The 22,784-nt window shown below is 33.7% G+C and overlaps 3 protein-coding genes across 3 annotated transcripts; 2 read left to right on the top strand and 1 right to left on the bottom strand.

Moving 5' to 3' along the window:
* Positions 1–920: 920 nt before the first annotated feature.
* On the top strand, positions 921–6,918 carry CEST (death domain associated protein). The gene is made up of 6 exons (XM_047298379.2): positions 921–1,258; positions 1,343–1,387; positions 1,904–2,017; positions 2,894–2,974; positions 5,385–5,552; positions 6,681–6,918. Exons 1-6 carry the CDS (start codon positions 995–997, stop codon positions 6,768–6,770), a joined length of 762 nt encoding a protein of 253 aa, XP_047154335.1. The 5' UTR covers positions 921–994; the 3' UTR covers positions 6,771–6,918.
* Positions 6,919–7,057: 139 nt separating this feature from the next.
* LOC124825687 (uncharacterized) lies at positions 7,058–8,480 on the top strand. Its single transcript, XM_047298367.2, has one exon. The coding sequence runs from the start codon at positions 7,337–7,339 to the stop codon at positions 8,246–8,248; it is 912 nt and encodes a 303-aa protein (XP_047154323.2). The 5' UTR covers positions 7,058–7,336; the 3' UTR covers positions 8,249–8,480.
* Positions 8,481–12,609: 4,129 nt separating this feature from the next.
* LOC124845622 (galactan beta-1,4-galactosyltransferase GALS3-like) lies at positions 12,610–15,378 on the bottom strand. Its single transcript, XM_047322747.2, has 2 exons — positions 13,919–15,378; positions 12,610–13,221 (listed from the first exon to the last, which is right to left on the bottom strand). Exons 1-2 carry the CDS (start codon positions 15,091–15,093, stop codon positions 12,876–12,878), a joined length of 1,521 nt encoding a protein of 506 aa, XP_047178703.1. The 5' UTR covers positions 15,094–15,378; the 3' UTR covers positions 12,610–12,875.
* Between the last annotated feature and the right edge of the window lie 7,406 nt (positions 15,379–22,784).

Here is a 22,784-nt window from a genome sequence, read left to right on the forward strand (position 1 = left end):
AAGAGGTAATTTTGGAATTTAAAAAAAAAAAATTAGAGAGGTATAAGGAGCATTGCCTTAAAGGCTATTGCTTCCTACACCTCACAATTACTAATTGCATTCCCACAATAGGATAAAAAGACTTAATTTGTAAAGAACTATTTTCATAGTTAGGGTTTTGTTTATAACTATTTTCTTAGTTAGGTTTTTGTTGAGTTAATATAACATATCGATTGTGATGAAGCGTTATAATTAAATATCCTAATTTGTAATGAAATTAGATATCTAATATTGAGCTTCAATGTGAAGAGTGTTATGGAGGAAAGTGTGTTCCTAAAGAATGAGCTGCTAGAGTGAGAGAGATGATGAGGTTTATGAAAGAAATAGTAACACTTACCATCAATTTGTAGTCATTCCATTAGACTTTATCATATTACTCCTCTCTCAAAGTCGTTTCTGAATATCTAATAAAAACTTAAGAGAAAATTTACTTGAAGCTTTATAAAAAATTTGGATCAAAGAAGTAATATACCAAATATTTTGTTAGTTATTTTTAACTTTTTCTTTTTAGAAATGGTTAATATTAATTTATGACGATTTTTTTCCAATAAAATGTTATAATATTTCTTTAATAAAATTAACACCGGTTTTCCTTAAAATCTTATCTATATTAATATATATAATTTTAATCTTTATTTTTAAATTAAAATTTATTTTTAAATCCTTTTTTTCAACAATTAAAAATATTCTCACGTCAAAATGTTAATGATTATCATAAATATAATATTTAAATATTAAAAATATTCATTGCTATAACCTTCACAAAATAAGTATTTATCCCATATAAAACTACAAGCATATTATCAAAAGTAAGAGTTTAGAAAGTGTTGTAATATTTAATTACGGTCTGATCCAAGGTATATCTCAAAGGAATTTGCTGCAGCGTCACCACAGCCAGAAAAACAAAATCGAAGGGAACAACAGAACACAACAGAACACTACACATGATAGGATAATGGCATGGTCACTCACACTGCCACCACCTCCTTCCCTTCCCACCTTCCACCACCACACCACCCACTTTCTTTTTTGCCATCGAGTACCCTTCACCAGGCTCCGCCACCGCCCAATCCTTTCCCTTGTTCCCTCTGCTGGGAACAAAGACACCGACCTGCGTGTCTCTTCTCTTCAGGATCAGCAACGCGATGACGACGACGACGACGGCAACGAAGAAGAGCCAACCCCTCAGGACCTTCAATACATTGCCCAAATCAAAAGGGTATCTCTATTTTTCGTAAATTTTGTATGTTCGTTTACTTGTTTTCTGTCCGGTTTCTTATTGTATCTTCCTGCTCACCTCAAGGTTTTGGAGCTTCTCAAGAAAAACCGGGACATGATCTTCGGTGAGGTACCTTCTCTTTTATTAATTTCATTTTGCTTTACTAATCAATACTGTGTTTTATGATAAGGGTAATCATGGTGTCTTATGATAAGATATCGATTCTTGTGAGATAGAGGGGATACTGGTAGTGTACAGGGAGAGAGATAATTGTCATGTGTAAAATGTTGGAGTGGAAATAACACTTAGTGCTTGTTAAGGCAGGTACTGAGGATTTCCTTATCCTCAAATTTTTTATTTAAGCTTCATTCTTAAAGGGATATTGAAAAGTTAAAGGTGGTGATTTAAAATTGTTGTACGACCATTTCTGTCTCTAGATTTCAGATGTGATGGAGGAGCAGAAATATGAAGCGTGTGCGTTTCTTTGGTGGGTGGTGGAAAGGCCAGAAATTATCCAAAGATTTAAAAAATGAACTTATTTCTTTTGCTTTTTATACCCTATTTTTTCTTGCTATGCCATTGCGTTTCCCTATGACAGTCTTTGCCTATGAAGACCCTGTGAGTCTTTTTCTATCCTGTTTCCAGGTCAAATTAACCGTAATGATTGAGGACCCCAGAGAAGTTGAGAGAAGAAGATTACTTGGTATTGAATATTCTGAAGGCCCAACAAGAGAGGATCTAGTTGAGGCTTTGGAAGAAGTGAGTTTTTCTTCTATAATTTTGATTTTTAGAACTGTGCTTGAAATGCTTAAAGCTATAGAAATTCTTCAAATCTTGTTTGGACTGAACATCTAGTTTTTTTATAGGGTACTGATATCTGGCTTTTCAAAACTGATCCAACCTCTTTAGAATTAAGTATAATGTACTACACATGGGATAGATGGAGGGTACTATATTATATTGTATATCTAGCCTTATTTAATAAATGTAAATACTATAATTATCCAAAGAAATATTCCCTCAATTGTCCCCTATTTCTTTACCTTTTCAGCATTTAAGCACACACACGAATAAACCCTTGCAAACACATGACCTAGGTAATGCTCTTATTTGATGTGGTCATTTTAGTTATTTTCTGGTTTGTGGAGTGGTACGTGTGTGTGGTTTTCATGGATTATTAATTATATTACGGTGACATGTCTGGACGTTTCTGCCAACAATTATAGTTGGTCCGTTCATGTCATCTCCGTGAAGTTCTCTGGGATGCAGTGCTGTACATTTTAAAGTATTTGAAAGGAACCCCATGTCATGGGATTCTTTTTGAATAGGATATTCTAATGCAAACTGGGCTGAGTGTCATGTACATTGGTTATCAACCTTTTACTATTTTGTAATAAAATAAAGTATTGCCAGAGTCATTAACTATTCATGTCTTTTGCTAATTTTTAGCAGCCTGTTATATGTTTCTAAACCCAAAATGTTAAGGATGAGAGAGTAACAAGCATTTATTTTCTGCGATGATATCTTGTGTAATTATCTAAGCGAATAACTGATTTCAGGAAAGATGATATCTTGTATAATTATCTAAGCGAATAACTGATTTCAGGAAAAAAATAACGCCTTTGCATTTACTAGGTCAATGAAGGAAAGATTCCAAAGAATAGAGCTGCTCTCCAAATGCTTGCTGAGGAATTGGCTTCATGGCCTAATATAGAGGTATGATTGAATTTGATCATTTGATAATATTTGTTTCATCTTGCACATGTCTTGAATATGATTGAATTTGAATATTTGATTGCTTTTTGTTTGTACTTCATATAGTTTGATCTTTACGTGTCCATTCCTTGTGTTGTTTGTTTGATGGTTTTTTTTTTTATATATTTTTATTGACAGGTGGAATTTGTTGGATTTTAAGATAGATTGAACTCTAATATAATGGGAAAAGGCTCTTCATATACAACCTTTGGTTCTATATTGCTTCATATCAATTTTAGTACTTACCTTACTTGGGAGTCTTGGTTGTTTTAGGGAAATTTTGTCAGTCCTTCTTGGTAATGCACAAATCACATAGGTACTAAGAAATGGGAAATTCAAGATGCAAATAAAGAATTTAGAAATTGAGAGTTACAAACTAAGTGGAGTCAATGAGGGTACATACTTGGAGGTTTGTCTAAACAAATATCCTTTTAGCAGGTGGCACAATAGGCCAACCAAACAAAAAATCTCGCTAAGATAAGCTTTGAACCATGACTCTAATACCATGTTAAAACCGGCTTATAAGGTGAGGTTTGACTCTAGGTTCTGGATGAGGTTTGACTCTAGGTTCTAGATGGTAGTGACTTCGGGTTCTGGAAGATGCAGATAGAGAACTACCTGTTTTAGAAGAAGTTGTTAGGAACAAGACGATAAAAGAAAAGAAAAATAAATGACACAAAAATTTAACATGGTTCAACATATAATGTGTATGTCTATGTCCACGACTATACTAGGAAATATTTTTATTTTAGTGTGTTTCAAGCTTTACATAGGGTTACTTATATAGCAAAATAGAGAACATCTCACAATACCAAACGATGTGGGACTAAATCAAGCTCCATAATACTAACTATTCTTCCACTTAGAGATTAATTTACATTATCACTAGTGTAGTTGCCTTCATCATCAATTATTCTTGAAGGCTAGTTGAGACAATATAAAACTTCAACTTATTTGTTGTGACCGTCTTGGACAATATATCAACTGAATTCTCTACATCTGTAATGTTCGACAAAGAAAAGTCTCCATCATTTATCAAGTTTTTGATAAAATGATACTTCAATTCAATGTGCTAGCATCTAGAATGAAGAATTGGATTTTTAGCAAGATATATTACACTGATTGTCATTGAACGATGGAGAGCCATCTTGCTCTTTCCTAATTCTTTTAGAAGGTTTTTCAACCATATCATCTTTGCTTCTGAGATAGCTACATACTTAGCTTTAGTGGTTGAGAGGGAGACTCTTCCTTGAAGTTTAGACTTCTAATTGATAGTTGTACCACCCAACCTAAAAATGTTAAATTGTTGTGCTTTTTCTACCATCCAGATCTCCTCCTAAGTCTACATCAGAAAATTCTTGTAAAGTGAGATTACTTCTTCTAAAAGAAAAATGCATCTTTGAAGTGCTATGCAAATATCTCAATATCCACTTCACATATTCCCAATGCTCCTTTTTGGGATTTGATAGAAACTTACTCACAACTTCCACTACATGTGATATGTCAGGTTTGGTGCAAACCATAACATACATCAAGCTCCCTATAGATGCATATGACACTTTAGACATGTAACTTTCTTCTTCAATTGTCTGTGAAAATTGCCCTTTTGAAAATGTGAGTTCCCAAAGGTGTATTCTAGATTTTAGCACTTCCATCACTAAATATGCTAAGCAATTTTTCTATATATTTCTCGTGACATAAGTTGATAATATCTTCATATCTATCCCTGGAGATTTTCATGCCAAGAATTTGTTTGGCTGGACCATTCTTTATGAAGTTTTAATCTGTATGCTTGCACTATCCTTTGCAAAGGGTCAGCATGTTTGTGATTTCTTCATATTACTCTTTTCCTGTCCTAGTGTTGAATATCGAAGCATTCTTGAACCATCCTTTGCAAAGGTTGAGTGTTTGTGATTTCATTTTACTCTGTTCGTGGCCAAGTGTTGAATATCAATGCATGCTTACACTATCCTTAGCCAAGGGAATGGTGAGAGTGTCTGTGATCTTTTTTGGACTATGTTCCTAGTGTAATGGTGAATGTCAAGTACATGTTAATTGCCATGAAATTCTCATAAATTATTGATATAGTAAACAAATGCTTTCTGGCTACCTTGCTGCTTCTCTTATACATGTTTGATATATTTGATTTTTGAGGTTGAATTACTTAAAGGTCATACACTTATGTAATGCCTAATTGAAACTTCTAAGTTTGTCACTTTTTCCTGAATTAATTGTTTAGTACCATGTATTCATCTCCTCTGATAAAATTTACTATATTCAAACCTTCAGATATATGCATTTACTGATTGTGATGAACTATTTCATTGAAGCTGATCAATTTTACAATTATTTCTATTTTTAAATTGTAAAGGATGAAGCACCAAAGAAAAAGCGCGGCAAATCTCTCTATGCCAAAGCCACTGACACTGGAATTGATCCTGAAGTGGCCGCAAAGAAACTGAACCTTGATTGGGATTCAGCTGCTGCTGAAATTGAAGAGGTGAATGTCGACGATGACACACAAGTGCCTCCAGCAGTGGTCAGTTTCTAACCGGCCTTAGAGATTCTCTTATTTTTCTTGTTTGGTTTGGTTAAGCAACAATGTTTCTTTCTCTTTGAATTAGGATGCCAATAATAATAATAATAATAATAATAATAATAATAATAATAATTTATAATTAAGGAATTTGGGGCAACCATATACTTATAGTCAACAGTGTATGTCCAAAAAATATAGAGTATCTTCACTGTCATCCAATACAAATATAAGAAACAAACGAGTCCTTATTTTGGTCTTAATTACTAAAAACATGAACTGACTTTAGTATGTATTAATTATCAATTCTCTTTTATACCTAATTTGTTGTAAAATTTATTAATGAGATGCACACTCATTGTTTTTTTTGAAGTGATGTTTTTATTGACCTATTAACAATACTTAGCGGTGGAAAAAATATTTATTTTGAATTGTGTGCAGTGTCATTACATATTGTCACAACTTAAAAATTTTAATTTTATTGGTATTTTTTAAATAAAATTTAAATTTTGACATTATTATTTAAGTTACCTAGCTTACCTACTTTTGTTGGTTTTGATGAATTAGTTATTTTTGTTTCGTATATAAGGCACCTAAGTTTTGTAAACATGTTATGCTTTGTAATAAGTATCTTAAAGGTGATACCTAGTATGGTTTCTGATTGGTTGACAACTTAAATTTAGTTAGACTGGATAAAAATTGTAATCTAAACTTATATGAATGTGTACCTCAACAATTTTATTACTCATTCATTAACTGATTTCTCTTGTAATAATGTAGTTAGTATAAATATTTAGTTGTGTAGGCTGATTAGATTACACTTCTTGTTTTACACCAAAGTCTCCTCTAATTCTATATTATATTAGTTGTTTAGTGATTCACCCAAATGGGTTTGAAAGTCAAACTTGGGTCAGAGAAGCCAATAACATATGCCTTATATTTTCGATCTGTGACACGAGTTATTTATTTGCTACGAGTTTGGAACAAACCAAGGAGTTCTTATAATAATGTCTAAGATAGTTTTTGCTCCTTTTCTTTTAGTATAAACCTGTTTTTAGATATCTATTACTGTTGTTATTATTGACGGTTAACTCTAGGAGCTTTCAACTGAAAATGTTCTTCCTCCTGCAGGGTTATGGAGCACTATATTTGGTTTCGGCTTTCCCTATTATTATAGGTATTTCAGTAGTTCTGATTTTGTTTTACAATTCCCTACAGTAGGAATTGTTATTCCACTCACATTCAGTGTATAATGTTACACTGTAATGAAATGAGCAAGTAAATCTCAATGTTCACTGTTTGTTAGCATAATTATATTGAAAAGCAAATTTACTTATCCTACTTAGTAAATGCACGTTGATATTAATTATTCCCTGTGGTTGTTGACCTAGGTTCTTTTGTGTGCATCACACACCCATGGTTTCTTTCTTTCTATTTGAGAGAGGCCAGCACGTTAAGATTCTGATTTACTGGGATGTCTGACTCATGTTTTATCAACATATTTTTATAAAATATGTAATTAATGTTGATTAGAGAGAGAACATGATCATCACGACTAAGACATGGATGGACATGTTGCACACTCTTCACGTCCTGTGCATTTTTTTTATATTCAAATACTGAATTCCGCTACGTTCTCCCACTCCACAAGTCCATGACAATCCCAGTTCTTGATCCTGATACAAAAGTACCTAATATCAAAACGCGTGGCTTCCAAAAGTACATGAATTTAAGATGAAGCAGACGTTGCACTGATAGCTGAAGGTGATTTCCCAGTAACAAAGATCATGAAAGCCAAAACCTCAAACACTGAGACGGCCCATAAAGAAAAAATTCTGGTGGATGTAGGGTCTCACAAAGAATATTATGATGTTAGTACAACGTTGGCAGCCACTGATTTGCACAGTCTATCTTTACAACCCCCAAAACCAAGATTTCCGAGCCTTAGCCTTCCAAATTCAACCAACTCAACACCTTCAAATCTGATGAAGAAGAAACTGAAACAAAGGATCATAGAATCACCATGTCAAGGTAGAACACTCATGCATCAGCATAACCAATTACAAGAAATGCACTTGAGGAGGAGCAAGTCATGTGGCGAGGGAAGAGCTCGTGCACCATCAGATGAATTTGATCTCTGGTGGGCTACACCAAATGCAGTTGAATGTGTTCATCAGAACAGCTTCTCCAAAACTGAAACCACCAGAGATATTCTTGTGAGTGGGAAGGATATGGAAGCATATGAAGAGGAGGGGTTTAAGTGCAGTGCTCTTTGCCTGTATCTTCCTGGCTTTGGGAAAGGAAAACCTGTTAAAATGAGAAAAGAAGGATCAGTGATGGAAGGTGCTGTAATATCTAGGACGGTTTCTTTGGAAAAGTTTGAGTGTGGTTCTTGGGCTTCTTCGGCGCTGTTTCATGAGATTGAAGTAGACCCCATGAATTCCTCGTACTTTGATCTGCCATTGGAGTTGATCAAATGCAGTGCTAGTGATGTGCATGCCCCAGTTGCCTCAGCTTTTGTCTTTGAGAAGGACCTTAAAGGGCTTCCTAAGACTGGATCTTCTACAAAACCTCAACATGTTCGGTTTTCAACATCATCTTCTACATCAAAGCCCGCCTCTCCAGCATCCTGCATTACTCCTCCTTTAAGCAAAGCCAGAGAGGATTTTACAGCCTTCTTAGAAGCTCAAAGGGCATGAAGATGGAGTCTCTACTGCGGAAAGTGTTGCTAACAAAAATAACGAAACTTCTCACTCTATTTCAAGTTGGTTCTGTCACTTCTATCACTAGTGTTAGCGTGCGTGGAATATTGATGGGTGATTTTCAATGGAAAATTTTCAGAAAATCTTCTCATCATGCGAAATGTATATTCTAATATGTCACTTGAGGCATATAATCTCTTGAAATGAGTGTGTTTCGATGTCGTTTTGATCCATGTTATCCTTCAAATTCACATCAAAACAACAATATGATGCAAAAACGAGCTTACAGGGTTTTAGATAAAAGCATGTCATGGAAAATAGTATGTGCAATCACACATGCTCATGTTTGGGCTGAATAACCAATATATGTTATTTTAATTAAAAAACAAGGAAAAGTATGTTTTGGTCCTGTACTTTTTTTAAACTTGTTTTTGTGCTCATTAATCTTTCAAATTGATGAATTCAGTTATCTCGATTTTGAAAATATGCGATTTTAGTCCTTGATGTTTAAATAACATCTGGTGACATTTTTTACTATGATAGTTAATAAAACGACTAAGTTCACATACTATTTGATTTTAGTTATTATTTATATTTAAATTGAGCATTTAGTGATCTTTTTCTATTATCACAAAGTTTATAAAAAGATCCCTAACTTTAAAGTTAGATAATTAATAAATCAATTCTTAGAGTAAAAAATAAAAACTAAGTTTGATGATTAGTACACAGACCAAAATCATATTTAATATTAAAAACAAGTTATGTCTCCTAAGTAAAGAGTATTTTCTCTAAAACATTATAACATTGAGATTTTCATACAATCGAAACTATTTAGTTTCAAGTAAAAGGGTTAATTTTAAATAATAGGTTTGCGCTAATTTTACTTGAATGCTACCTTCCGTTTTAAAATAATATGTCTTTGAATGTTCATAGTCTTCAAGTGGCATTATCAGAAGATATTCCCAACTGGAGACTAGATGAATTTGGAATTTTGATCAAAAATCAACATGGAAGTTTCTTTCTATCGTTACAAATGATGGCAAATAAAACCTTCATGTGAGTATTGTACAAACTCGTCCCATTTTAATAGAAAATCTTTATATTTATATTGTTCTAGTCAATTTTTTCAACTTGAGGTCAGAAAAAAGCGGAAGAAGCGCTGTGCTAGTGAATCGAGAAGTCTTTCACAGTCTTCTTTATTGAAGTGAACTTTCAGCAATAGCCGAGTTCATCGAAGGAGCAGAAGAGGGTAGAGGAGGAATCTGTCGCTACTGTAGTTGCTCTTTTGTCTCTATCTGTCGGTCCATTCCGTATTCCCGTTCTCTTAGAAAGAATGACTTCTTTTCTCTGATATCATTGTCTTTATCGATCTCACAAATATTTTCTTTCAATAAGGACTAGGAAAGAAACTCATAGGATTGATCCCATAGATAGGTTAGTTTAAGGGACCTATTCACAAAATACTAATCCTTTTCTTTTGAATTCTTAATCAAAGTAAACATGTGAAATGATTAAAATCTTGGTAAACCAAAAGGAAAGTGTAATTTTATCACCATCCAATATACATTTAAGTTCAAAAAATGACTTAAATTTTAATTATTTTTAGTTTAAACTTTTTTTTGGATTTCTTTTTAAAATACTTTTAAACATGGAAGAGAACTTGTTTCTTTTTTATAACTTTTTGAAAATATTTTTTAATTTTATCGACTTTATTGGTTCTTATGAAATATTATTTGGTATTTTATATTTAAATGCATGCACTTGAAAATAAAAACAAGGAAACGAGATCAGCCCATTAGAGATATATTCAGCCAACAATAAAAGAAAATAACTGGAAATGCATGTTGAGTAAAAATGAGTTTCTTTATGGGGTAAGTCGGAAGGTTAGGTTTTGGGAAGCTTAAGGTAGGTGAGTGGGAAAACCTGCGTTTGGACTCATTAATTTTGGATTCAACAAGTTCTGTCATGCCTAAAGCTTACCACATATATTCAGTTTGTAAATGGCTAATTCATCTCAAATTTTGAGAGTGATGTCAGAGATAAAGTAATTTAGGATCATCTTCAAAGTAAATCTAGTTAGTTACATGCACTTTTCTCTCTACTATTATAACATAAAAGAAAATAAAACATTTAACACCATCAAAACGACCAGCATGTGTCGGTCATCATGCACGGTCCACGAAAAAAAAAATCATCTAAAAACTCTTCCTAGAGCATTAAACCTCGACACATAAATCATATATTTTACTTCACATTTATAGACCACAAAAAATCAAAAACAAAATTAAGAAGAAAAAAGTAAGAAAGTTTATTTATCGAATCAAATTTGGTTTATTTAATATAATTAAGCCACAACTTTCATTTTTTTAATGACAAATAATTCGGGTTTCTCCTATAGAAAATGTGATATTTTACTAATTTAAAGATTTAAGTCACCGTGTTTGTCTTCATCAATAATGATCAATTTACAATTTTTTTATAAAAATAAGGTATAACTACTAACTCTAATAAGTTACTATTAAAAAACTGGGTTTCATCAACCTTTCTTTTTTAAGTATAAAAATGTTTAAAATAAATGCTTTACATCAATATAGTTTTAAAGTATCTCAACATAACATAAATGTATAACGATTAATATATTATTGTGGATTAAACAAAATAATTAGATTAAGAATACTTACATATTTAAAACTAGACGGATTTCAAAATTTAAAGAACATTTCTACAAATACTAACATATTAGCTATCAACAACCTCTTCACATACACAGCAAAAATGAAACTATGGTATTTTTATTCTTTGGCAGCTAAACTGATCAGAGAGATCTTCTGATGAAATTTGTTCATTAATAAAATGAGTAAATATTTTGTACTAATATAAAAATGATTAACTTTTGATGGTGAGTTGATATTTGTATCATATGGTATGTCACTCATGTGTTAAGTATTTTTTGCCTTAAAACTAAGCATCACTCAAGTAGTCTATTCTAGTCGTCTTTTTAAGTTGTCTACTCAGGCTGTCTTTTTAGGTCATCTACTCAAATAGTCTTTCCAGGTCGTTCACTAAGGCCATCCTCCTAGACTGTCCTTCCAAGCTGTCAATCCAGACCGTCCTTCCAAATCATCCACGTAGGCCTAGGCTGTGCCTAGTATGACCTAACAGTATGGTCATATTATTAGTGGTAGTGACTCATTAAGTTCCTAATACAGATTAAGGTATGATTTAGTAAAAGGTAAGAGGCTCATCACAACTATTATAAATAAATATCCCAAATATAACTTTAGGATCATTATGCACATTATAAGTATCACTTATTGTGCTAACTGGTAGGTTATATTAATGACTTGAACTTCTCATCCACACAACTTCAACAAGAAGAAGGAAGAGCGAATAATGATGAAAGACCACTAAAAAACTCATCCAACCTTAAGAAACCTTAACCTCATACCTAAAACAATATTATATATGTTGTTATCATATGTTTAATATATTAATATACTATCTTATCATGTTTAATAGTTTTATAATTTTAAAAAATTAACATTTAAAACAGTTTAAATACTTTTTTTTTATTCTTTTAAATAATTGTAAATCCAAAATTTTCTCTTATTAGCGTGACGAAGCTGCGGTTGACACAGTTAGATCAAAATAATATACTTAAATAATTAAATAAGTGTTTGTTATACCTATTTATTTTTTAAAAGAAATATTTTAACAAGTTATAGCTTTAAATATATTTAATCAACCCCAAAACCATAGTTTATTGTGATAGATGCTCTTGGTACACGATTAGATAATTAGAGATTCTCTTGGTACATTTCTTTTAGTTATCAAATAGTAAGAACAACGATCGTGTAAAACAAAACCAGTTTTCAAACTAATGATTCGGCATGTCCTGGGACCACTTTCTTTGATGTCTATATAAATTAAGAGAACTCATCTCATTGACATCCACCTACTCGTCCTTTTTGTCTTTCTTTCATCAATCATATGTAACAAGTAAAAAAATTTGTTACAACCATATATAGTATATAAAAAATTACACTACTTTTAATTTAAAATTCTAGAATAATATTGCATAGTGTTTAACTTTTTCAGTAGTCCTTAAACTCAAACCTATATTTGGAACTAGACATCCTTAAAACAACATCATAAAAATTCCCATTTTCCCAGAAATAAAAGGAATTCTTTGAACGAAATTTACTGAGGAACAAGGATTGAAGAAGAAGCAAGGTCCAAAATAATGATGAAGAATAAAAGGGAAAGATGCAGTATGAGAAAGCAACACAACACATTGGTCTCACTTTCATATGATGGCGCCTAAGTTGGGGGATGCTCTGGTCCCCTCACCGACAGCATTATTAAATCATTCATCTTTATTCATTAATTTTTACAAAATACAGCATATAGAAAAAACTCAAATAACCAAACGAAGGACCCAGAATAATCTTAATATGCAACAAGATCGTATACCCGTGTACCAAATAATTAAAAAAATTATATTTATAATACAGATATTAGAAAAAGAAATGGGTGAATCTTCTTCTATCCTGACACAAGTTAAATGACATATTTCTTTAGGAAAGCCCCACGAAGAGAAAAAGAAAGAAAGATTTGAAGTATGTCATTGCTTTGTCTTGTTCAACCTTGATCCAATCATCTTGTGCTCAAATTTCTTGATTACCCCAGCAATGTCCCTCAATGTGGTGTCCAACACATAAGGGATCTTTTCATTTGTGACTTGTGTCGTGTTTACCAGTATTTTACATGATTCTCTTCTTTCTGATATCGTTCCATGATAGTGGAAGTACATGATTCTACCTTCAGTTTTGTGTGTTGTTTTTCCTGATAGATCCTGTGACATGTGCACCCCTGTTGCATACAGGTTGCGTGGTTGCACTGCATATTTTCGATCTCTACGAATGCCTGTGATTGAATCTCTATACACAAGCTTCTCAAAACCCCATTTCCTGTTAAGTTCATATCACACCATGTCAAACACCACATATTACACAACCATGATTAAGGCCACATTTTGGTAATAAACAGTGTTGATAAGTTCAATTAGACGACATCCTATATAAAGCAGAAATCATACTCTAGAACAAGGTTCAAACAAGCCCCACTATTCCACCTGTCCTGTTACACTAAAGAGGACAGAATCAATGCTAAAGGGATGGGCAAATGTTTCCAAACGCATCCAGGCCACAATAATGCAACTCCTATCCTCCATCCACATAACAAATAAACAGTGTCCAACCACTCAATATCCTCTATGATTACGAGAATCAAAACAAAAGAAGAAAGGACAATCACATCAAATCGATGCCTCAGGTGAACAGCAAAAGTCAAAATTTTCATACTTAGCAAAACTTATTGATCCATCCAATTCAGTCTCCCAATTGTTTGAGCCATATCAGTAAAGGAACATGGATTTAACAAAGCAACCAGCTACTTTATATGAAAAATACGCAAAGATTCACTAAATGATTGAACTTTAATAAAAGTTAAGTTAATTTTGACTTACGGGACAACTCAACTCATTTTACCATTTTTTTTTTCTTCTCCTGCGTTGCGTACAAGTTTATCAAGCAAGACTGAAGTGTTTAAGTTAATTGAAGCAAAAGGAAGAAAGAAAATTGTGAATGATGGCATGCAAAAGTGTACCTGTGAGTTTTGCCGTAATCCTGAGAGAGGCAAATCTTGCCGCTCATGGGCATCTGTTCAATGGTGAACTGATCGTATTCTGAGAGCGAGTCGAGGACTGTCTTGATAGTACTCTTAGGTGGAACATAAATGTACTCATCGACATCGAAAAAGAACATCCACTTGGCCATGAACTTGTACCTATGCAAGCAATCATTCACCACCATGAACTGGTTATGATAATACCCATCAAACCTCTCTTGGTCCCTGATATCCTGCACCGTCACATAACCCAGTTCCATCCACGGCTTCAGCACCTCCAGCACGTCCTCGTGCACCCCACCAGCATCATGAATAACAAAATGCGACCTTGGCCCAAAAAACTTCACGTGGTAAGCAATCCACTCCCTCACCCTCTGAGGGTTCAAGTTCCCGTAGAGAGAAGAGCCACAGTAGAAGTAGTCGTACTTAGGCTTTGACAAAAAGAGTGAAGCATTAAAACTCCCTGGCGCTTCTTCCAGAACCTCTATTGTGTCAGTGACATTGAAGTTGGCGTCACCAGCTCCCGAGGTGGAAGCATGGAGCACCAACTTGCCACCAGTGTTGGCGGCATTGACGGTTGTGCCATTGAAGGTGCAGTTAACAACCACTACGGTGTAGACATGACCATAGCCCCAGTCAGGGAGGTACTTTAAACCCTTCGTGGAGATGGGTTTTGGAGAAGAGGTGGTGTTTTGCCGTGGGATCCACTCACACTCGTAGGTGGGTTTTCCATAAACATGAAGTGGCTTGGAAGAAAGGCCAACGATGGCGAAGGTGTTGAGTCCTCCTCGGTATCCTCCCATGGTGATGAAGTTGTAGGCTGCGGAGCCATAAGTGTTGAAGACACGCTTAATGGTGGCGTTGGGAAGGAGAGCGGTGGAAGAGGGTGGTGGAGGGGGTGTGGGAAGTGGTGGTGGGGGTGAAGAAAGTGGTGTAGAGGGTGGTGGGGATTGTAGGGAGACCCTTGAGATGCAGAGGCGGAGATCGGAGGATGAGATGGTGAAACGTGAAGGGAGGAACTGAAGGAGAGTGGCGACGCCGCAAAGGAGAAGGACGGTAGTGAGAAGCAGCTTCAGTTCTGCAGCGTAGTTCACTAGTGACCCAACAAAGAAGAGTTTTTTCTCTCTGTCTTTGCTTGTCATTGCCATTGCCATTGCTGTGTTATGTTATGCACGTGCTCTCTCTCTCTCTCTCTCTCTCGAACAAGAGAGAGAAGAGAAGATGGGTTATGATGAAGGGAAGAAAGTTTTGTGTTGGTTTTGGTTTTGGGTTGGGTGTGTGTTGTCTTATACAATGAGAATATTGTTTGGTTTCAAGATTTAGGTGCAGAGAGTTGAGAAGTTAGAATTGAAATTGAATCTGATTCGGTATAGAAAATAAAATGATGTGATTGGTGATGATTGAGGGTTGTATGGGAACTGAAACTACGCCCTTCATCTAACTTGATTTATGCGGAAGAACAGAAAGATGGAGTGGAGATTAACTAGGAATGAATTTGACGTTGTAAAATACAGAGGAAAAGGAAATTAAGCTACGTAAAATCAATTAAAACTAATAATATATTGAACTTTTTTTTAACAAAATAATCTTTTTACAACTGGTCTCTCTCAAAGAATTGTATTAATTGCTTGTTGGTTGATCATACTAAACAATCATTGTTGCACTAGGCCAAGTGCAATAAGTTAAGAAAAATAACACTAACACAACAATATATTAAGTTGTGTGCAACCGGTTGCATCAACCCCCACCTCATAAGTACGTACCAAAGTGAAAAAAAAAGGGTCATAACAAAGAGAGAAAGAAAAAGAAAAGTAATTCCTTTGTTGAAAGTAAAACAAATTTAGTCCTTTTGTTTTTGTAATGAGAGACTACTCATGCTTGTTATATTAGTAGGCTTTCAACCTATTTTACCCTAAAAACGGGACTTTTGAAGTAATACAAGGTGAGGAAGAAAAAACATTGAAACATGTCAGTCTTATTTATGAAGATATAAAATGGGTTTAATTTGAAAAAGGTTTACTATGAAGAACAAGATTTTTTCAATTTAAAGTTAACAATTGGATACGATATTAATTCTAATGAAAGTGAACAATATATTGGATACGTTATTAATTATAATGATATTATTTCAATGAATTTGAAATAAGAGTATTGGTGCGTGACCTAACAATATTATTTTATTAGATATGAGATCAAAATATTAGTATTGTTTGTAAAAATGAAAATGAGATTTTAAACATAATTTTTTTTATTTTACATAAAAATTGAAACCTTCGTTTTCTTAACCCCGGTTTAAGAGCTTTGTTCCAATATGTCTAATCATATAGCATGCTTAGAAGTTGAGATAAAGCAACAATTTAAATACATACTTTTTCTTCAATCTTAAAATGTTTTTTCAAGACAAAATTACGATAAAAGTTCGAGTTTCAAAATGAGCAATATAGTGGATATGGTGATTAATCTTAATGACGTTATCTACATTACAAAAACTCTTGAAATTATCAACGAAATTTTACCAAGAGAAATAAATATGTCGTTAAATTTAAATTACTTACGAATTTTATATGTATGATAATACATATTTAATTTACCAACAAATTTGTTTGTCAGTAAAATATCCAGATACTTATAAATTCTAAAATTTGTTAGTAAAATATGTTGATAGTTTAAAATGCTTATTACCAACGGTAAATCCATTGGTAAAAATATGACAAATTTTTCACCCAAACCTGTATCTAGATACATGAAAAGAGTCCAAGTCTATTCATCTTCATCTCCTCTTCACGCCCTTAACAACAAAGAAACGCTAAAGAGGCAAGTGTTAACTCAAAGAGTAATATTGTTCCTCGGTGAAGAAAGTGCCTCTCCCACCCTCCGTCTATAAAGCACTCATCCATCACGTTGTCGCCTCCAACGTCTCTACCAAGCCTATGTCCTCTACAAAGCTCACCACCCTCTCAAAAGCCCTCATCTTTATGTTACGCCCTCACATTCAAAGCCTCTGGTCTCTCTTACAAGTCCCTCCTCTGGGCAGCACTCAACAACTAGGGGCGCATTATCTTCCTTTATAAGAATGAATACACCATCTCTAAGTTTGAGCAATCCTCTCCTGGCATTGAAGCCTACGACATCCATCTCACCACCAAAGTCTCTAACTTCTCCAAACTTCTCTCCCAAGCTCGTGCTGAGTCCCAACCTAACTATCGGCCCATCTAGGACCTTTTGTTCTCAGAACGCAAGCTCGCCATCAACCCGAAGTGTGAAGGTCAGCAAGACCCGCATCTTTTTCCATGATTTTGGGAGAGAGGTGGAGAGGGTTTTCAACAACGAATTTCTTGGCCAAGTTGTTGTCATTGCCGAGTTGGATGAGCTTCTGAGTTGGTCGAGATTATGAAGGACAATCACAAGTTCAAGTTTTCCCTTAAGATTAAGGACTTAGAGCTAGCGCAAGGCATGGGAAGAATAAAAAACTTGGAGGCAGAGTTAGCCTTGCTAAAGAAATTCCTAAAGGATGTATGAATGATGAATATGAAAATTGGTGGAAGAAGAGAAATGGGAAAGAAGAAAAAGATGAACCAGATCGTAGTATTTATCGACGGATTTTTTCTTCGATAATTACTGACGAATTTTTCCTTTGCTCATTATCGACAAATATCAATTTTTGTCATCAAATGTTACCAATTGCACTTTTACCAACAAGTTTCGGTCTATCAGAATTCCATTATAAAAAATTAATTATCATAAACTTTTATGTTTTATATGGATTTTGGTGGTCGGTAATACATCTTTTTGTATTAATGGTCATGAGGTTGAGATACTAGCGTTGTCACTAAGAATGAAAATGAGGTTCCAAACACAAAACCCTCGTTCCCTTGGCCCTCGACTAAGGGGTTTGTTCTAATAAGTTCCACTTGCTTAGAAGTCGAGAATGATATGATCTTAAGGAATCTTTTAAGCTTTCTTTATAGATTTCATCTTTTAATTAAATATAGAAAATAAAGATTCATATAATAGAAATTAAATGTAATAATGTAGAATTAAGAGGGTTTTTCCTAATTCATTCTCCAGAATGATGTACTTTGTAATATAATTAGATAGATATTAATTTAAGAGAGTGATGAGTGCATATTTATGCCTACATTTATGCTTTAAAATTAAAATTTTGATGGGATAATTGTGTTTAAATGGTTGATTTTAAGTGAATTTGTGATTATTGGAATTATTGTGTTTGGGAATAAAAAGGGACTTAAAAGGTGATTTTTAGATGCATAAATTATTCTTGGAAATTCTTACGTTTATTTGTGCAGTTGAGAATATAAGTTTTATTGGTCCAAATGGCAATTTAAGGCCCAAAATTAGATTTTATTCAGAAAATAAGATACAAATGGGCCAAACAAATAGACTTTACCCTTACACCTCCCAATTTTCCTACATACACCCATCTTCTCTTAACTAGGCCCAACACTAAGCCAAACAGTAATCCTATTCTGAATACACCCCCTAAATTTCCTTACCCATACCCCTCCTACCACTAACTAGTCAGACTTCACCAACCATGCCGCCGTGACACCACCGTCAACCATCAAGCCACCGCAAGCAACCACCACGCTTCTCACTCACCATCTTCATTTCTCCCTAGCACCGTCGGCATCATCACTGTCGCACAACCCCGGACCACTGTCAACCTTCAAACAGCGCCATCAGCCTCCATCAAAACCGAGAGAACCAGCCACCCAGAATCACGATCTTCATCGCGTCTCTCCTCGCGAGTTCGCCAAATCGCGTCCGTCACTGCCGCACCACCACCACGCCGCGACCTCCATCATCAATCTCCATCTCTGATCGCGACATCACCTCGCGGGACACCTTGCCGCCTCCACGCCACTCACGCCTTGCCACTACAGCACCGCCGCTGCCATGGCCGCAACCATCTTGCAGCCGTCGCACGACCTTCTTCCCCGGCCAATCATCATCTCAGACCTGCAAATCCAAAAACCAAGAAAATCCAATCCGAACAAAGCTCGCATACCATCCTCACCGCACCATCTCCTCGTTGAGCCGCCGCCGCAAGAACCGTCATCCACCATCACAGCCCATCAGTCACGCCCGCCACCACTCGGTGAGTCCCTCCACCTTCGCGCAACCAACCGCACTTCCATAACCTGCAAATCAATCAGAGAAGCCGCAGAGCAATGCGGCACAGAGAAAGCCCTTTCCCCCAATCTGCAAAACCCTAATTTTGGATGGAAAGGGGCTGACACGTGGCGAGTTTCCATTGGCCACGACCATATGAGTCAAAGCTGGTCAACAAGCCTTCTCTGGTCAAAGTCTGGTCAAACAGGGACTTCTGGTGCAATTTTGGGAAGTTCAGAAGGGACTAAAGTGTAGATAGAAGAAATTTTAGGGCTTATGTGTAATTTTGGAAAATTTAGAAAAAACTAAAAGATAAAAGTCAGTTGTTGAAATAATTTAATTTGGGAATATCAACAGAAAATATCTTCCAAATAATGTTTTAATTATCTAAATCTTTTAGTTATTTGGAAGATATAAGATAAAAGATTCTGTCAACTGAATATTCAGAGTCCAAGCCCAATCAAGCCCTATATAAAGAAACCCAGGGGAGGCAGAAAAGGGGACTTTACTTCATTCATTCATTCACTACTTCTTTCTCTTATTTCATCTTGTATTCAACTTCATTCATTCACTATTCTGCTGTAATTTCATGATGGATTCTGAGGTTGCGTTCAGTTAATACAATTGTTTACTTTGATTATTGATTTAAGTTGTTCTCTCTATGTCTTTCATCTCTCTATCTTGTTAAAAGTAAAGATTTTTGCATCATAATGTGTTTGAATCTACATGCATATTGATTATATGAGTTCTAGGATTTCTAGGTTTAATTAAGAATCTACTTTGATTTAATTTAGGAACTTTCATATGGTTAAATGGTTTTTACTATCAATTGAAAATGTACTTTGGTTGGTAGTAATAATTTCAACTATAATTAATTGAGAATTTAATTTGATTGATTAACTTTTAAGCTGGTTAGGGGATTTAAGAATATACATGATTAAACACAATAGAATTTGATTGAGAATGTACTTTGGTTGAATTTATTGTGAATAATCTAGAAAGGTTTTGCATTTGATTCAGAATTTATTTTGATTAAATGCATGGTCGCCCTCAAATTAATTAAGAATGTACTTTAATTAATTTGAAACTTAAACAATAATTAATTGAACAATTATTCGTTAATAACCGATGATGAATCTATCTTGGAAAAGCAGTGGAATTAGCCTATTTAATCATAACTGTTTTTAAGTTTCTTATTTATTCTTTAAACATTCTTCAACCATTACTTTTATTCATAAGCATTGCATGACATTCATAAGAGTCAGATATTCAAAAGCAATTCCGTGTTCGTAAGGAGACGACTCAGGGTTACTTTAGCCCTATCTACTTTCTTGGATACTACTTGGCAATACTGAAGTTGCCTTGAAAAGTAGTATTAATTTGATAGCTTCAACGACAGCTTATCAAATTTGAGAGAGAATGGTATTTCTTTTTATGAGAACCTTTTCAAGTCCTCAATTATAAGAACCCAATTTTGATGATCTTATTTGGGTAACTTGTGACAATTATTTCCTAACTTATCACTCATTTTTTTCATCTTTCTTGAGTGTAGGTCAATATCCTTCCCGAAATTGAATATCAGAATGGTTCTTCCTCTTGGTTTTCATAAGAGACCAAGGACAATTTAAATGCACTTTCCTCTTCAACCTTTTGAGATGTCTTTTAAGAACAAAATCATAATGGAACTTTATGCTTCGAAGTGAACAATATCTTAGATGTGACAATTAATTATAATGAAGTTATCTCAATGAACTAGGGGTTGAAACACTAGTGTCATCTATGGAGATAAAAGTGGGGTTCCAAACATAAACTCTTGTTTTACGAGGGAATTGAAACCTTGTTCCCTTAGCCCTCAATTAGGGGGTTTGTTCTAATATGTCTAATTGTCACACATTGTTTAGAAGTCGATACCAAGGATAATCTAATACTTTTTCCTTTCTTAACCTTTTGAGGTGTCTTTTAAGAAAAAAATCGTGATAAAATTTCGAGCTTCAAAACGGACAATACCTTAGATGTGGTGATTAATTATGACAATGTTATCTTAAGGAACTTGAGATTGAAACATTGGTGTTGTCTGTGAAAACAAAACCAGGGTTCCAAACACAAACCCTTATTCTTCAAGGGAATTGAAACACTTATTCTCTTAGCTCCCAACTAGGAGTATGGAAAAGTAGTTCCAAATATGAGCCATTCTTCTCTTATACCTCAACTAAGGAGCTTGTTTTGTATATTCAATAGTCTCACATTGCTTAGGAGTTAAGATCAAGGACAATTTAAATACACATATCTCCAAATTCCTAAGAGACCTTTAAAGAACAAAATTGTAACATAGTTTCAACCTCCAAAATAGACAATATATCTTAAATGTGGTGATTTTTCAGCACACTTAATAACCACATCATTTAGAAATTGAGGTCAAGAAAAATTTAACTACATTTTTATTCTTTAACCTTTCGAAGAACCTCCTAAAAAAATCGTAATAAAACTTTGAACTCAAAAGTAAAAAATATCTTAAATATAGTTATTCACTATAACAAAATTATCCCAACAGATTTATAATCAAAACATCAACTCTATAAATAAAAACAAAAACAAAAACGAGATTCCAGACTTATTAACGTTTAATGTATGAAAAAAAACGAAATTACAAATATAAGTCCTGAATCTCCAAAACTATTGAAATTATCGTTTTCTTAGTCCTCATAAAAGTCAAAATATTGATAATTTACCATAAAACTATTATATCACAAAGTTGATACCGTTTGAATTTCAAAAAGCCAACTTTCATATATTTACTTATTTAAAACTTTTATTCATTAATCCGAATTGTATCATGAACTCATCAAAGTATTAAAATGTTAACTCCTTAAACAAATAAGCCTAAATTGATAAGCCTAAATTGATTTATTATAATCTCAAATTCTTACCAATTATAGTTAATCAAATAGCATTACAGAACATGAGTTTTTAAAGACACTTAAATAAAATCAATATATTCCTAACATTAATTCCAATTAAATGTTATTGCCAATATTGTAGGATTAGAAGATTGTTTTATGTTCACCATATCCAAATAAGAAAATATAAAAATAATACAAGCATTAAACATAAAAAAAAACAATAAAATTGAGAAAATTATAAATTCAAAATTATGTATTTACATGAATTTGAATTTAATTACATCAAATTATAACAAAAACGAAAATCAAATACTCGTGTTCTCACTAGAGAATAATTTCTTATATTTGAAAGTTTATTTGTGGTAATGCTTTAAAATATGTTTTCTATACCTCGCTTAGATATTTTAAAATATTTTCTATCCACCAAAAATATTTATAAAACCTCTCTCGTCTTAATATAAAGCAAAAATAATATATATATATATATATATATATATATATATATATATATATATATATATATTATAAAAGATTCTCATTATCATAAGTCTATTTGAGTTAATATTGTACATAGTTTTAAGTGAGGTTAATAAGATTTTATATAATTGAACAAACAATTAAATATGTTTTTAATCCCTAAACTATTATACGATATTAGTTTTCGTCCATCTCCAAAACTTCAATCCATTTTTATCTATCTTCTTTTAAAAAGTGTCATATTTAGTCCTTTGTGACTTACGACTAAATATGACACTTTTTAAAAAAAATGAATGAAAATAGATCAAAATTTTGGAGAGAAACGGAAATTAAAA

Source organism: Vigna umbellata, chromosome 1 (assembly GCF_029865625.1).
Source record: "Vigna umbellata cultivar VRB3 chromosome 1, Vumbellata_1.0, whole genome shotgun sequence".
In the NCBI taxonomy this organism is placed as follows: Eukaryota; Viridiplantae; Streptophyta; class Magnoliopsida; order Fabales; family Fabaceae; genus Vigna; species Vigna umbellata.

Bases quoted from the DNA above. Each gene is read 5' to 3' on its own strand.
- CEST (XM_047298379.2), top strand. From the start codon at position 995: ATGGCATGGTCACTCACACTGCCACCACCTCCTTCCCTTCCCACCTTC. The intron at 2,018-2,893 runs GTGAGTTTTTCT...TGCATTTACTAG, and splicing joins TAGTTGAGGCTTTGGAAGAA to GTCAATGAAGGAAAGATTCC. The intron at 5,553-6,680 runs GTCAGTTTCTAA...TTCCTCCTGCAG, and splicing joins CACAAGTGCCTCCAGCAGTG to GGTTATGGAGCACTATATTT.
- LOC124825687 (XM_047298367.2), top strand. From the start codon at position 7,337: ATGAAAGCCAAAACCTCAAACACTGAGACGGCCCATAAAGAAAAAATT.
- LOC124845622 (XM_047322747.2), bottom strand. From the start codon at position 15,093: ATGGCAATGGCAATGACAAGCAAAGACAGAGAGAAAAAACTCTTCTTT. The intron at 13,222-13,918 runs GTACACTTTTGC...TGAACTTAACAG, and splicing joins GATTACGGCAAAACTCACAG to GAAATGGGGTTTTGAGAAGC.